At 39.1% G+C, this 16,059-nt stretch overlaps 1 protein-coding gene across 4 annotated transcripts in view; it reads left to right on the forward strand.

Annotated features, from left to right (window-relative positions):
- Nucleotides 1–15,236, forward strand: part of NR3C1 (nuclear receptor subfamily 3 group C member 1) — a 66,353-nt gene extending 51,117 nt beyond the window's left edge. For all 4 annotated transcript variants that reach the window (XM_080555348.1, XM_080555346.1, XM_080555345.1 and 1 more), the window contains 4 exons: nucleotides 1,046–1,190; nucleotides 7,928–8,058; nucleotides 10,900–11,057; nucleotides 11,995–15,236. In XM_080555348.1, the coding sequence (XP_080411474.1) occupies nucleotides 1,046–1,190; nucleotides 7,928–8,058; nucleotides 10,900–11,057; nucleotides 11,995–12,147 (587 nt within the window). In that variant the 3' untranslated portion in view covers nucleotides 12,148–15,236. The remainder of the gene's footprint in view (nucleotides 1–1,045; nucleotides 1,191–7,927; nucleotides 8,059–10,899; nucleotides 11,058–11,994) is intronic.
- Nucleotides 15,237–16,059: the final 823 nt, after the last annotated feature.

Genomic DNA, 16,059 nt, shown 5'->3' on the forward strand with positions numbered 1-16,059 from the left:
TGCTTCTAATGTGATATATATTTTGTAAGCTCAATGTACAACTGTTGTTGAATAAGAACAAAAATTAAAGTTAAACCATTCGTTATTTCGTGCACTACTCTCAAAAACTAAAAAAAAAACAACTTTTACCATTAATTCTACAAGATTGCCAAATGAATTGCAGTGAATATTAGATATTTTTGTCTTCTGTAATCTGTCTTTGACCATCTGTCTCACATAAGCACGTCAACATATTCTGATTTTTCTTTTTTTTAATATTACGTCCCATTCTAGCACCTGTAGTACCAATCAAAATCATCCATCCAGTACTCTCTCCATCCAGAAAGTAGCTAACAACATGGTTGAAAGAATCCAGTACTTTCAGTGTGCGTGCATTTTGGTAGATGGGATGCTGAGAATTTACTTTGAAGATGTATAGATGTAGATGCCGGTATAATTTATAATGTAAGGTTCAAGAGTTAACTCTTCCTGTTACTTTCTTTTACCTGTTATTTTGTGTTATGTTTGTTGTGCATGGTCAGCAGTTACATGTAAACAAGCTCGAGCCTGAGTTGTGCTGAAGCGTTCTGTTCAAACCTCTCAAGGTTCACATGTAGTCATATTGCCCAGAAGCTGTAATCTGAGTCCTGGGGTTGCAATGCTTAATTTCTACATGTGCAAATATTTGAATGTAACCTTGGTAGTTGGAAAATGGTGTTTGCACCCCCTTTTAAAGTGCATTTTTTTCCTTCAACAAGACTTTCACATAAGAAACCTCTTTTGTTCTATTTTTTTTTCTTCCACCAAAAATGTAATCTAAAATACAGAAATACTTGGCTGAATCAGGTAGTTGGAACGTGGCAAGCAATTTTCTTGTTGTTTCAGGTACTATCATCACATTTACAGAAATCATTATCAAATGCACTTTTAAAAGTAGGAATCTGCATTGGTAGTACAGAAGTCATACTGATGATAAGCATCATCCTTTTCAGAGTTATTTATGTTTGAGTTTTTTGTTTTTTCTTTTTTGCTACCAATACTGTCACACCTCAATTTTTTTTTTCAGGTTTCAGAAATCTACATCTGGATGACCAAATGACCCTTCTGCAGTACTCATGGATGTTCCTAATGGCTTTTGCTTTAGGATGGAGATCATACAAACAATCAAATGGAAATCTCTTGTGCTTTGCACCAGATCTGATTATTAATGAGTAAGTGAGACATGAGTCATTTTTCTACGTTTACCGGGGAGTACTAGAATCCACGCAGTCTTTCTGTGTTTGGTACATGAGAGGTGAATCACTGGGTAGCCAGCTCTTGCAGAGATCACAAATCAATTTGTCATTTTCAGCATTGTTTTTCTTACAGCAGATTGCTTAGTTTTTAAATAGGTCAAATGAAAGAGCAGTCTTTTAGATATTAAGTGTATTTGTATACAGAAGTTTTTGTGGGAGATGTTTGTACTGAAATGTTCCATATTGTGACTGTCTCTGCACCATTCGTTACAGTCATTCATTTCAGTCGAGCCAACAAAGTTGAAGCCGAACATTTATCTGGGTTGGAGAGATAAGTTCAGCAAATTGTATAATGTTCTGTGTGTTTGTTGTATAAAAGTAATAGTACGGTCCTTTTAGTTCCACTGAATTATTGAACAGTTAAACATTTATATCTGAGCCTGCTTAAAATCTGACTAAAAAGACCAGGTTGCAAATGGAAAAACTTGCGTGTTTTATTTTTGTTGTTTTTGAACTTTGGTAGCAGTCTTCAAGAAAAAATGAATTTGCTAGAATACTTGGGTATCTTTTTTTCTCACGCGGAGCGTTGTCTTCCTTGTATTTTTCAAAGTGGGGTTGTTTGGTAATTCTGTGTTGTAGAGGACTGAAAGAGGGAATTCAGGACCATGGAGGTGACGGACAGAAGGCTTAATCTGAGTTGCAGTGGGTATAAACACTTTGTGCAGAAATATGCGTAGTTATATTACTTTCCAAAGGTGTAGCAGCAGATCAGGTTAGGTTACGTCTTTCAGTCTCTAGACCGAATACTGTCTCAAACCCTCTCCTATTAGGACGTGCTCTGGCATTGGTCCTGATGGACTTTCTTGCTGTGTTTTTGTTTTGAAGCCATTTCAGCAATTGTGTCCTTTGACTCATTTTTTTTTAAACAGCAGTTTCTTTAACAGGTAGAAGTCTGTCTGAGCAGTTTGTAATAAACTTTCCAAGTGGTCTTTAGGTCTTGCAATTCCAGTGATGCTAGCAGTATCTATAAAGTCTGTTGAGACATTTAGTCTGTACTCCGAACTAATTGCTGAAACTATTTTGTAGATGTAGATCTTAGAGGTTGCTGGTCAGTGCCATTCAAATTCTAGTTTGCCCGTCTGCTGCTTCCAATTAATATGATGCTATCACTATGGATTTGCCATTCTTTTTTCATGAAATGATATTGCCCATTTGTGGGGACAAACTATTAAATACAACTACGCAGGACCTTTGACTCATACAATCACAAAACTTCATCACCATGACAATTTCACTGACAGTAATTTGAAGAGAGATGCAGGTGACAAGGTGTTATTCATGTCTCAATTTTCCTGTCTTTGCAGGTAATGCTAGTCCCTTTGGCATGTTTTGAGGCAGTAGTCATAATATTTTTGTTCCTATTGTACTTCAGTGCCTGATCTCCCAAATCTTTTTTCCATTTAAAAGAAAAAGAAGAAAGTAATCTTTGCATTTTCTTTGTGATTAGTAATTTATTTCAGACTATTTTTTTGTTTTCATTTATTCACTTTAATGTCTTTTTCATATATAAGCCTGGATAAATATTTACAAGCTTTAATATTTTCCTTACAATAATTATATTAAAAAAAAAAAAAGGTGGGGGGCCAATGTATGCCCATCTGTGTACTTATTTTGATCAAGTTAGTAGAATATGTCTCTGAAATAAAGTAGCTTCCACGTGGTGGAACTAATTAAAATAACTAATATTCTCACTAATAAGCATGATAGCATCTAATTTGCTACAAGTCAGAGATCTCCTGTGGTTTTATCAGTTGGTCAAAACCACAGAGCTTTACATTTAAGTATGTGCCAATACTCTTAAAAAAAAAAAAAAAAAAAGGCAAGGATAATCCTATTATAGTCAGTGTTAATTCTCAAATTTAGTTGAATTATAGTTCTGGTACATGAACTGTTTATTAAAATGACACTTGTTTTCAATAAAATATGTTGACTAAGAGAACTGCAGTTTCTTCTAACTCTTCCTCCAGTGTGCTACAGGTTGCCCATAAAACTCTCTCTGGTCGTAACTTTTTATGTACTACTCATCAATAAAATACAGCCACCTCTGAGTTAAACATGACAATTAATGAATAATACATAAAAACACTGCATGAGTTACAAGAAGTTGGAGAAGCACGGTACCTCTGGGAAATCCAGAAGGGTAGTGCCTTTGGGGAAGCATTACTGATGCTAAAATCTAAAACGTTGGGTAGGGCAAGAGAGACATCATGTACAGCAAGAAAAAACCAACACAGAGAGCAGGTATGTCCGCTCTTTCTGCTTAATACATCATTGAAAAAATAGTACTTTGGTACATAACATTTCCTAAAAACCACACAGGAATTTACTCAGTGCTGTTTTCTGAGATGCATCACAGTCATTTTTCACCCAACCCACCCCCCTGCTGCCCTCCAAACCTCCAAGCTCTTACTTAACTAAACACTTCAGATATTCTAGAAGCAGGTCCAAGGTAGAGAAATAAGATAGTGCCATTTGATGTAAGGATTCCATGTTTGTTAAAACCCATTGAGCATCTTAACTTAAATAGGCAAAGCAGCATCCTCTAAAAGTCAAAACAGCTCTATTATTTGATAAAAGCTAAAAGCAATTGTAATATTTAACAGTATTGTAGTGAATTGCCTGAAATAATTGGGAAACAAGTTCTCCTTTTAAAGCTTGATTGTAATAAATACAGTTAGGCATAGGTGTTGTGTGTAGCAGATGCGTCAGAATCTTCTCTTTTTTTGCCTGAAAATTAGTATCATGGTCATTTTCACAGTTAACTGAAGCTGTCTGCGTCAGACCTTTGCTTCGTGCTCAGTAGCTTCAGATTTCCGCATGCAGATAAAGAAGTATAAGTTGTTCAAACTTGTAATTTTCAAGATCTGCAAATGACACTTCTGCATTTTTATTTGTAACTAAGGATTTGTTCTGGCTTTATATCTATTAATTCCAGTTTCAAAGCATTGTTTCAGTTGAGGGTTAGAACAAAATGATGTCTGTATTTGTATTTTATTTGAATAGAGTAATTCCCAAGAGGTGGTCTGTAGCTTCAGCCTTAAAATTGATGTACTTCTTTTTCTTAAATGGAAGTATAAAGAAGCTGAGAAGTTGGCAGCAACTTCCAGGCGTGACCCGAGGCCTCATGCAGACCTGCATCATTTCAGCCTTGCACAATAGTGACAAATGTTGTCATGAATGGGTTTTTAATTGTTGAATAATTTGAGTTCACACTGCAAAAAAAAATCACATTATGCTATAACTAATAAATATCTCACTGAGTATATGGAATTATGCATATTTAAATCTGTAATTACCATTTTAATATATTTAGCCTGCATTTCACCCCAAAAATAATTCCTATAGCATTTGCTGTGTGCAGAAAGGTTCACCGTATATGTAGGTAGCAGTGGTTCCATTTCATGCACTTATGCTGCACCGGTACAGTGAAATGTTTGTAAAACTAACAAAGTAAAAAAACAGAAAAGATGAGCCTCTGATGATGCAGCTCTCATTTCTGCAAGAATATGTCAGTTTGTCATCCGTCCTTCCTCTGATCTTTCTGAAGTCGTCACTATTCCAGTTAATCAGAGTCTTGAGATGAAAGCCTCCCTCTTTCCTTAACTCCAACTCGCAGCTGCTCATCTGAGGAGGCAGCGAGGGTGGCAGTGGCTGACCCGGCCGGTTCCAGTGTTAGCACTGAGGGAGGGAATGGAATAAAGGGCGCCTGAGCTGAAGAGCTGGCGCTGGTAAACCAGGGCAGGAGAACGGGGAGCATTTGGTGTTCCTTTCCGGGCTGTAATCTGTTGGGTGGCAATGACTGCTCCCTCCGCTTCCCACTTCAGTCAATAGAAAAGCTGCCGCTGAATCGCGTAGGTGCGCCTTAGGCCTCCGGGCTGTAAAATCAGCATTTCCTTCCCCAGCTGGTGCTCTGCACAAGGAAAACACTGCAAAGCAGCCATTGACAGGTTTTCCTCTCCCAGTAGGTAAGGTGGGGAAAAATGTTACTTGGCTCTTAAGGCAGGGGCAAAAATGTATTTCAAGTTAGCTTAAGACTTTGGAAAATAGTTTAAATTTGCATTTCTGTACTTCATTTCTGGGTAGAAACAATATGCTTCAATGCATTTGTGTGCGAATAGCCAGTAAACTCACATTTCGTGTTTCAAAAACAGGAAAAGTGTTTTTTAGGAGGTGTGTCTATATAAGATGGCAATCTATATATATTATGTATTATATTTTATATATGTAAAACCTTGATACAAGTTGTTGAAAAGCTTGGCAGCTCAATAAATCCTAAGCTTCAGGCCATCACTGAGTATTTGGAGATTGTAAAACCTGCGATTTTGTAGCTCTGTGTAAATGTTTTCCGTGACCTGTGACTCAGAACACGCTTTCATTGCGGTTGGCACTAGGACTCTCAGCTTAAAGCCTCCATTCGTGTCACATGTACATGTAATTACAGTGAGGAATGCACAGTTGTGTTCATCAAGTAGCAAATATCTTTTCGTTGTGGTCTAGCTTTAGAAAGAAGTTTTTGAAAGTTACATGTTTTAGGAATTTGATTATGTTTACATCACGCGTCATCTTAGCTCTTTGCTGTTCCTAGATTTGAGGTCAACTACTTGATTGCATTTGTCCTTACAAAATTACATGCCATAGCAAATACCTGTATTTGCATTATTCAAAGAGAAAGAAAATAACCATTAATTACAGTTTTATAAGCAAAGTTTAATCAGTTCTCTCATTCCCAGAATTTTTTGAACATTCTTTTTGTAACTAATTCTGTGAAATCCGTATTGTCTGATTTTCAGAATACCAGCAGCTCATTTACTGATTTTTTTTTTCCTCTATAGACTGGGCTGTACTGAATGACTCAGCAGTGTCGAAAACCACATGCTTTTATCAACACACATCCCACACACATGCATGTGCACGTTAAGTGTAAACTACATGGGTCTCATTCATCTTAAACCTACTGCCTGACTTGCATGTTCTTTTCTGTTTACAAAGGCAGGGGAAGATTAGATAGTTTCAAAGATTAGTGTTTCAAATCAGCCTAGGTTTGCAGTCGCTGGGGCAGGATCCCTACCGAAATGATGATCTGCCATGAGCCAGCTGCTCAAGTCTCAACTGATGTGAATGGCAGGCCTTGCTAAAATGTTGACCCGTTGCGCTACCTGGGGCAGCGCTCTCTCCCTGGCAGGTTGTCTGGTGTCCCCCCAGGCCTCAGCACGTTCCCTGCTCCCTCCGTCAGGGGTTCCTGGGCTTGTTTTTGGAGTACAGCTTTCAGACCTCGGCCTCTCTGGGTGACCGGGGCTGGCGGTGGTCAGAGCTTTGCCCAAACACCACGCAGTCGGTGTGGTTCTGTGCCAGATGCGGCCTGGGCAGGGGGCGTGCGGGGGGCTGAGGGGGGTCTCTGAGGCCTCTTCCCAGGCCTCGGCAGCACCGAGGGCTGTCCCCGCAGCCAGACCCACCCGAAGGCAGGCGTGCTGTGTTTTGCTCTCGTTTTCTGAGGGCTGCCATTTGCATAGTCTTGTTATTACCAAAAATCTGCCCAAAATGTCGTCGTATAGATTCTCAGACATGCAGCGATGATTATGTTTACAGCAGATGGAAATAAATGACAGGCTGACCCATTTCAAAATATTTATTTTAACCTTTTGCCCAGAAATGGTAATACTTTTACATGAGGAAAACTGCTGAGCCCTGACGTGGAATGTGTTTGAATTACCCAACTGGAAATATGTAAGATGCCCTTTGGTACAACCCAACGGGGTTAGCAGATTTTTTCCAAACAGCCAGCTGGTGTGAGCTCGTGGCTTTGAGTCAGGTGCCCTGAGAGACATCCTACAACTGAGCACCTTGCATTTACTCCTGCCTCATGCATTGTCTTGTGGGCGCTGTGTGCTCTCGCTGTGCCTCCTTGGTGGTTGAAGCCTGACACGGCGCGGGTGTTTGGGGTCAGGGATGTGCATACGTGTGTGGAGCTATAGACACTGCTTGTCCGTGAGGTAGTGCTGCACGTAGTCCTGTCACGTTTCCGAAGGCGCTGTTCAACAGTATGCCTTTCTTTGGAAATGATGGGTGCATTCTAGACTCGTGCTTGGTTTTAATATGTTGTAAATGGTTTGTATTTCTCTCTTGTTGAAAGCCATTCTGAATTCCTATTATTCTTAGGTTTTTGCACCTTGAGAAAGGTGCATGTTTCTTGCTTTGACTTAGGGTTTCTTGAGATGCTTTCCAGAATGCTTGTGAGGTTGTTACGTGTTTTATTATATGTATCAGCTCTTGCAGAGCTAAGGAAAGGAGAACTGAAAAATGATAGCAGCTTTAGAGGAAATAGTGTAATTTTAAAAGCAATTTTTTCTCTTACACTTGGATTTAATTTTGTTTGTTTAGATTGTAGTATTGAATAGGAGATGTTGAAGGATGTTGATCTGTTAGATTGGGTCCAGAGGAGGACCACAGAGATGCTCGAGGGGCTGGGGCACCTCTCACTCATGAGAGTTCCCCGGAGAAAACTGGAGATTCTTTTGCTGTAAGACAGATAAAAGTACTTAGCTTGACATCTGCAGCTGCAACCCCCACCGCTTTTGAATGAAGCATGGAGAAACTTAGATTTAGAATGTACAGATGCCTACATGCTGAACTAATTTTTTCTGCTTATTTCTCAGGCAGAGAATGAATCTACCCTGTATGTACGAACAATGCAAACATATGCTTATGGTCGCCCGAGAGCTATCACGGCTTCAAGTCTCCTATGAAGAGTATCTCTGTATGAAAACGTTGCTTCTCCTCTCTACAAGTAGGTGAATAGTTAAATACCTATGTGAACAATGTAAGTTTCACTTGCCAGTGCCATGAAATGTGTGTGTGTAGTTTTATACCATGTCAGGTATCTGATAGCAAATTAAAATCAAATGTTCTGCTTGGCACCTCACCTTACAGGGGTACTGAAGAAAGTTCTGCTTTTAGCAAAGACAAGACATTCATGCTAAGATGTTACAGATTGTATCCAAAACTTTGCAACTCCAACAGAGAGGCCTCAACCACAGACTAGCTGAGCAGTTCGGGATGCAAAGAAGTGGGCAAGGCTATGACTTCGTGCTCATTAATAAATAAATAAATGTGAGCAATTTCTGATCCAGTGAGGCAGATTCCTCCCCAAAAAAGTTACTGAACTGTCCCAGAAGGTATTTAAAAATTGTTAAATACAACTATGTATTCTATTACAACAATTGTTAAATGCAACTTTGCATCTGTATCTAAAAAGTAAATGGTGGATTTATGATAGATACCTAAGCCATTTATGTAACGTACTGCATGACGGTTTTATATGCCTTTCAGTCAGGTGAGCTAGAGTTCAAACAAGTCGCACCTTAGTAAAATTCTGTCAGTATTGCATGGGAGGTCGAAGTAGAGCGCCAAAATAGTCCCTTCCTAGACCATACAGAAATGCTCTAATATGAAACACTATGTAAATAATTTTACAGTGTTATTTCTACTTTGTGTCCATATTCATTAGTACCCGGTGATTCTTTTTCCTCTTCATGCACTGTATTGTTGTGACTCCCTGATGATCCTCAGTTTTAACCCTGGCTCAGCTGCAATCCAAAGACTTCAGTACTGAGACTCGTGTGTGTGTCATACGGGTGGGCATGAGCCGACGACCGTGTCTTGCACGGTTCAGTCCGTCTAAACAGCTGAAGCCATGTGCCTGCCGGCACTGCGTGGGGACTGGTCAGCCGTTGTGCTGATGCCCTCAGTCCCAGAGGGCTGAGAAAGCTTCATCTGAGGCAGGGACTGTAGTTTTCTTGGAACCTTCACTTCTTCTGTTAGACAGATTTTTTTTTTAATTTTCATATATTTTTTGAATATAATGACAGGTATGGGAGTGTGCCTTGAAAGTATCCAGTAAAAGCAACAAAGCAAGAGAAGATTTTTTCAGCACAATACTTCGACATGATTAAAAGTAAACATTTTTTGGACGCTTGAATAGTACCAAGGGCTCAAATGTTCCTTGTCTTTATAAGGAATGTTTATGTTTACAGAAACATATAAGGGATGTTTACAAGGAGTAATAGCATTAATTCTTGTAAACAAAGCATCCTGAAAGCAGGAGGATCTTGTAACCGACCCGGTATGTGCTGCGAACCCCTGGGTGCTAACGGGGCACCAGCGTGGTGTGGGTGGAAGCAAGGTGCCATGTTAGCACCTCCCCGTGCTGCTGGAGCCGGCAGCAATGCTCCCGGGCTGTTCACCTCGGCGGCCTGGCAGCGACCCGGCCAAGCTCCGCGTGCCAAGCCCAAAACTGGGACAAAGGTTCTTTTGAAAAGAAACTTCCACAGTGCTGCTGTGGGTTTTGTAAGAGCTTGAAACTTTGCTCGAACGGAAGATTTAAAGCCGTTTTTAAAATCCCTCCCAAAAATTCCTGAAGTGTTTTGGATGTAAGGTAGGCCAACTTTCCTACAGGAAGTGGAAATTTCCTTAAAGGAATTTCCATGTCAGAAGTGGGAAGGGAGCTACGTTAGCAGAATTGAGCCCATTCACAAGTAACGTATGACGAGTGTTGGCATTAAGCAGCAGAAGGCTTCTTTGTTGTATTTACGTTGAAGGACAATACGTTCCCACATTTCTTCTCAAGTACACGTGTTGTGTAAGTGGTACACTGCGGCACTTCTGGGAGTTGAATAGCTGAAATTTGCATAGTTTTTTTAATCCATGAGTTCACAATTTTGATTTTTGTTTATCGTGTATGTTTTCCAAGAGAAGAGGAAGAAGAGGAGGAGTAAAACAGGAATTCTGTGCAGGTGTAGACACGCAGCTCATAAACAGATGTACCTCGCAGACCTTTTCTGTATAAATTAGTGAAGGAACTGTTGGCAGTGACACGTTGTCATCTTCTGTGTAGACCGGGCGGTTAAAATACTTCAGAGTAACGTTGAACAGATGCTGACAGTGCAGCGAGGGTCATGTTTTCTAAGGAAGGGATTCTGCTTTAGTGGCCTCTTTCCACTCTTTTCTCCTCTTTTCCTTTCAGTCTGCTTTGTCTCTGTTTCCTCCTCTCCCTGTAGCTCTTTTCATTCGCTTCACCAAGGTGATCAAAGGCTTCAAAGCCAGCACTTTGAGGACCACTCGAGTCCCTGCGCCTGATGCATCCTGATGCATTTGCAGTTTACTTGTCCTTGCCTATAGAAAGACCTGCATAGCAGGAGCACGTAGGCACAGGGGCTTGGCCTTGGCTTGAATCTGACTGAATACACTCCTTGGTCCCCGCTCCTTGGTTCCCACAGCTTCCCACACGGTGAGAACAGGCATCCCCAGCCCTGGTGGTTCTTTGTCAGGGCTGTTCCAGGCCTTGGTGGTGCTACCTCTCTGCTCTGGTTCTCTTCCCTTTATTTGTTTTTGGGTTACCTGGGTTATTTTTTGTTACTATTTTTCCTTTGCCAGCAGTCCTGTGCTGTTTGTTCAACAAGTCATCTGTCTCAGTTGCCTTCTTTTCGTCTCTCAGCTGCCATTTCATTTCGTAAATGAAAACTTAGTCCTCTTTCGTTTGGTCATTTTTGTGTATCTAATGTAAAAGAGCTTAAATAATGATGCAGTTCATAGGTATTATATATCTTAAAGGTTCATATCAATGTTGCAGTTCCTAAGGAAGGCCTGAAGAGCCAATCTTTGTTTGAAGAAATTCGTATGACATACATTAAGGAGCTGGGAAAGGCCATAGTGAAAAGAGAAGGGAACTCGAGCCAGAACTGGCAGCGATTTTATCAACTGACTAAACTGTTGGACTCTATGCATGATGTAAGTTTTTAAATGAATGCTGTAAAAGTTCCGGATAAATAGTCTGGGTATATGGCAGTAATCTCCTGTACACGCTTCATTTAAACGATAAATATGGGGACTGGGAGGATGGAGGTGGTCATGCTCTCCTGATGTCTAACTAGCCTAATTGGAAGAGGTGAACTTTGTGCTTCCAGAGCACCTTTGTGGTGGACTCTGTGGCAATTAATTCTATAATTTATATAACTTTAATTAAAAATGTAGTTTTTAAAAATGTTGTTGCTTTAAAATGGAGAAACTCTGGAATTTTAAGTTACTTTGGAATAGTAGGGGAGATGTTTATGTTAATGTTTAAAAGCAGGATTAGCTCAAAGCAGACTATTCAGGGATGTAGGGAAGTGTTTGAAATTGCATTAAAATAATGCATTAGTGCCATTTTAGTAGCGGTCTACTTTTGCAAGGAATTTCAGAATTCAGGCTGTTTCCTTTTGCAGCATGTACTCTGAACTGTGCATAGTACAAAGTAATCCAAGTAATGTTTAAGCTGGATAAGGTAAAGGAGATTTGAAGACGTCAATTTTTTTTCCTATTAGTTTACCTAACGCCTGGAAAGATCATGTTTAGATATCCAAATGTATGTCATTTATATGTTAAAATGGGAATCGATACTAAATGTCTTCAGTGTTTGTAAAGACCTTGCACGATCTATTCACTTGTTTTGTATTAGAATGGCATTTACAAGACTTAGTAGTTAAGCTGAGGATAAGTGAACTTGTCTGCCCTGCACTGCAAGTGTTATCTGCAAGCGTGGGCAGTACTCGGGGCATGTGGCAGAACAGATACCACGCTGGCCTGTGCCGTGCAGCATCGGCAGAAGATAGCAAGAAGGAAGGATGTAGGTTAATAGTGCTTCTGTATGCATTCGTGTGAAAGTAATTCTTTGCTTTATCACTCGTAGGTGGTTGAAAATCTTCTGAGCTTTTGCTTCCAGACATTTTTGGATAAATCCACGAGTATTGAGTTCCCAGAAATGTTGGCAGAAATCATCAGCAATCAGATACCAAAATACTCAAATGGAAATATCAAGAAGCTTTTATTTCATCAAAAGTGACTGCCTTAATACAAAAGGGTTGCCTTAAGAAAACGTCAAATGATAGCTTTTTTTTGCTTTTTTTGTAAAGAAAAAAACTATCAGACTTGTTAATTTTGTCCTTGCAGCGGTGTTCCTTTTTGTAATTATGCACTACATGTGGTTTACAGAGGGCCAAGATTTAGGCTATAGAAGCAGCGGATTTCTCACATTTGATACGTAATTGGGGAGAAAGAAAAGAAAAATAAATCTTATTTGTCAGAAATTATATTTCTCCCCCTGTGCAACATCAATGGATGCATCAAAACCACCGGTGACAAGATCTGAGGCTGTGTTATGAACATTCTGCTAATTAATTTCTGCAGTTGGCTGGAGACAATTTTCTAGGCTTTTTTTTTTTTTTAGTAAAGTGTTTTGGATTTTCTTTTTTTTTTTTTTTTTAAAGTTAAGGTAGCATTTTGGTTTATGCATGTAACCTGAAGAAAGTTTACAAGTGTATATCAGAAAAGGGAAGTTGTGCCTTTTATAGCTATTACTGTCTGGTTTTAGCAATTTCCTTTAACTTTATATACCGTGAACTAGGCTTGTTCATTTTTTCTTACATAATTTTTTTGTAATACTTCAAGATGCCTATTGTACAGCTGGTTTTTTAAGGTGGGGCAGCTCGTAGCTTTCCTAAATGACCTCTAGACATTAATCCTTGAGTATATTCATGTGAAAATGGGTTGGGCTTTTCTAACCTAATAGCTTTCAACTGTCAAGGTGACCATAAAAATTTGGCATTTTTTAAGGGCCAGGGTGGGTGGGAGAACACTCTCAAATCTAATTAAAATAGATGCGAATGAAACAAATACTTTTGGTATATGTGCAAAAGCGTTGGATATGCAGATTCATAGAAAATTAACCCAGTCCTAACTGGATGTAAATGAGCAGGTTATTTTATATATTAAAAAAAAAAAGCCTGATTTTTTGCATATAATGCAACAGCCATAACTATAAGAGTCATGGGCTGCATTGATGCCAAGAAGATCAGTCCTGACTGCCCATCAGGAAATTTTCAGGAAAATATGCATAGCTTAAGAAAAGTTTACTTCTGTGCGGAGAAACTCACATTTTCTATACACTTAAACCTATCATCATACAGGTATATATGGAAAAATATCAGTGACTTAAGAGGCAGACATGTAATTATGCCCAGTGGTTTGGTTTTGTTCTGTTTTTATTGTACCGATTCTAGAACTACTTTCTTCAGTGAGATGTTTACCTTCATGCAGCAGTAAAGCAGAGCAGCTGCGCCGACCGACTGTAACTCCGGATATACAGACTCCAAACTCGCGTGGTTAGAGACCCATTTTCACATCTTCGCCTGTCACTGAACTGGTCCATCCTCTTTCCTGGAGAGCAGGAAAACTCCGCTACTGATTTCGTGGTCTTAGAGTTGTACGTCGAACTTTGTCTTTGTAAGGCTGCATCCATTCATATCAAATTACTAGCGTGCCATAAATTTACCATAGGTCTTGTGAATTTCTCCTTGTTGCCATTGATAGCTATATTTTAAAACGTTTAGAAGCTGTAGTAGCCTTTTCTATGTGCACCTTAACAATTTTCTGTATCTCTAAATTTAAATATTTACTAAGCCACTCTAAAATTTGATTTTTACTCAAAGTGGCCAGATTATTTGTGTAATAGAAATGAGAAAAATCATCTGATAAAATACAAAACCTAATATATTTTTATATTTAGTTATAGTTTCAAATATGTATAATCGGTATATTCGCTGATCCGAGAAAAGAAGGGAAGGGCTACTGCAGCTTTAAAAGCAATTTATTAAATGATTGTAAAATAGCTTGTATAGTGTATAATAAGGATGATTTTTAGATGACAGATTGCTTTATCATGATACATGTAATTATATTTTTTGTAGGGGTCACAAATACGCTGAATGGTAACCCGTACAAGTTGTGGTTTGTCTGGAGGCAGTACTGAAGGCGGTGACATTTAGTATCCAAAGAAATACTCTGTTTAGAAGGAAAACCTGTGTTCAGTGGATGTTTTTAGGGGTGGATTTACATTTATCAAATCACTGTGTAAAAATTCAAGTTGAACCTCGGATGGAAGACTCCTATCTGTATGTTTGGTTACCATTCATGTTTCATTGCTAAATCAGACCTCCGCTGCAAAAAATGTAAGCCGTAAAGATGCGTATGTACATACATACACCTCTGAACATATGGGGTTAATTTCATATACAGCCTCACGTACCACAGCAAAAACAGCTTGAAAAATTGGGCAATAATATGCATACAGGTACCAGCAATATGTAAATATAGAGCATAGGTTGTTCACAATACACTAGTACATTTCTATTGTTCAACAAAAGTTTGTTTCCAAGTGAAATAGGAAACTAAATTTTCATCCTTTCTTAAATCTTTTTGAATGTTATACCTATTAAAAAGATACTATATTCAGTACTTTGGAGTAAAATATCATCTTTAATAAAAAAAAACGTAATCATTCTCTTCTCTTTGAATGATCTGTAAAGAGTATGTACATTTTGTAACAGTTAAGGTAAACTTCAGTACTTCAATTATACCTTTCAGCCCAACTCAATGGAAATATTTACGTGACCTGTTTGAGATACAGATAGGAGTTTCATACTGTTTGGTTTCAGATGGGTTCTTTAGTTAAAAGGAAAACTCTTCTTACTTGGAGAATGTTTAGAAACTTCAATCCCCAGGGAGCTCAATTGGAGCTTGTGTGGAAGAGTGAGTTTGTGCGTGTGCAGGCGTGGGTGTGTGGGCACGTGCACATGTGCAAACGCTGGTTTTAACATTTGTATACGCAAAGATACCTTTTTGTTTTTTCTTTGCCAGCAGAAAACTACGGTGACCGTGAACAAATTACCATCTTGAGAGAAATGGAGAACATAGGAGAAGAGAGGCTCTCTGCCCCTTTTGGTCTCTGTGCCTGTATATTCATTTTTAGTTTATGGGTTTAAGGAAAAAAGGAAACTGTGATGTTAAAAGAAAGCATTCATGCTGTACATGCTGTTAAGTTTTAAACTTCACAATTAAAAATATGTATAGTGCTTTAGTAAGCAGTGAAAAGTACATGTTGTGTGTATCAGTAGTCCTTGTAGCACTGGGTAGTATCTGCACTCTGGATAAAGCAGGGAGAATTGTGACTTCTGTCTCTTCAGTGCCTTATCACATAGTGCATGCATCTGACCGAGGGACACCCGTGGGCAGGTCAGGACACATACGTGCTGCGTGGTGTACATTGCACATGAAAAACGATAGGAATGGCCTTACATAGGACAAGCCAGGGAATGGGGTTGGAGAGGGATAAACTGTAGATTTTGCGCAGCGTGGTTATCACCCAAAGCAAAAATGCCAGAAATCTCAGATTTTATTAGGAGCTTTGCAACTGGAAAGAAGGGAGGGAGGGAGGCTGGGAATCGGTGCCAATTTAAGCTTAGGAATGACCTTGCCATTTTCACAAAGAAAGGTCAAAAATAGGAGGAAGTGCCTGGATGAATGTCAGCTAAGTCCTGTTTCCCATAGTCGTACTTCAGTGGGTGAGGACTTCAGGGTCATACCTTCAGAGTGAGTTTTTTAAAAGATTGTATGTATTATATACTAGTTAAGCTCTATCCTTAGTCCAGTCTGCAACCAGGTGTTGCTGAGCCATCGATGTTACATAGGAACCAAATTTTCAGGAAAGGAATAGAGCCTCTTTAAAACAGCGAGGCATTTGTTTTCTGATGAAAGGCTGTGTGTATGAAAATATCCCCCACCTCCAAACTAACTTGCATAACAGCATAGAGTCAACAGCGTGTCATTACTCTATTTTGTATATTAAACGAAAGATATATAATGGGGACAAATCCTATATCATACCGGTGTATGGCATTATTAAAAAATCATTATTTTT

This window comes from Anser brachyrhynchus (genome assembly GCF_964034855.1).
Source record: "Anser brachyrhynchus genome assembly, chromosome: 14".
Lineage (NCBI taxonomy): Eukaryota > Metazoa > Chordata > Aves > Anseriformes > Anatidae > Anser > Anser brachyrhynchus.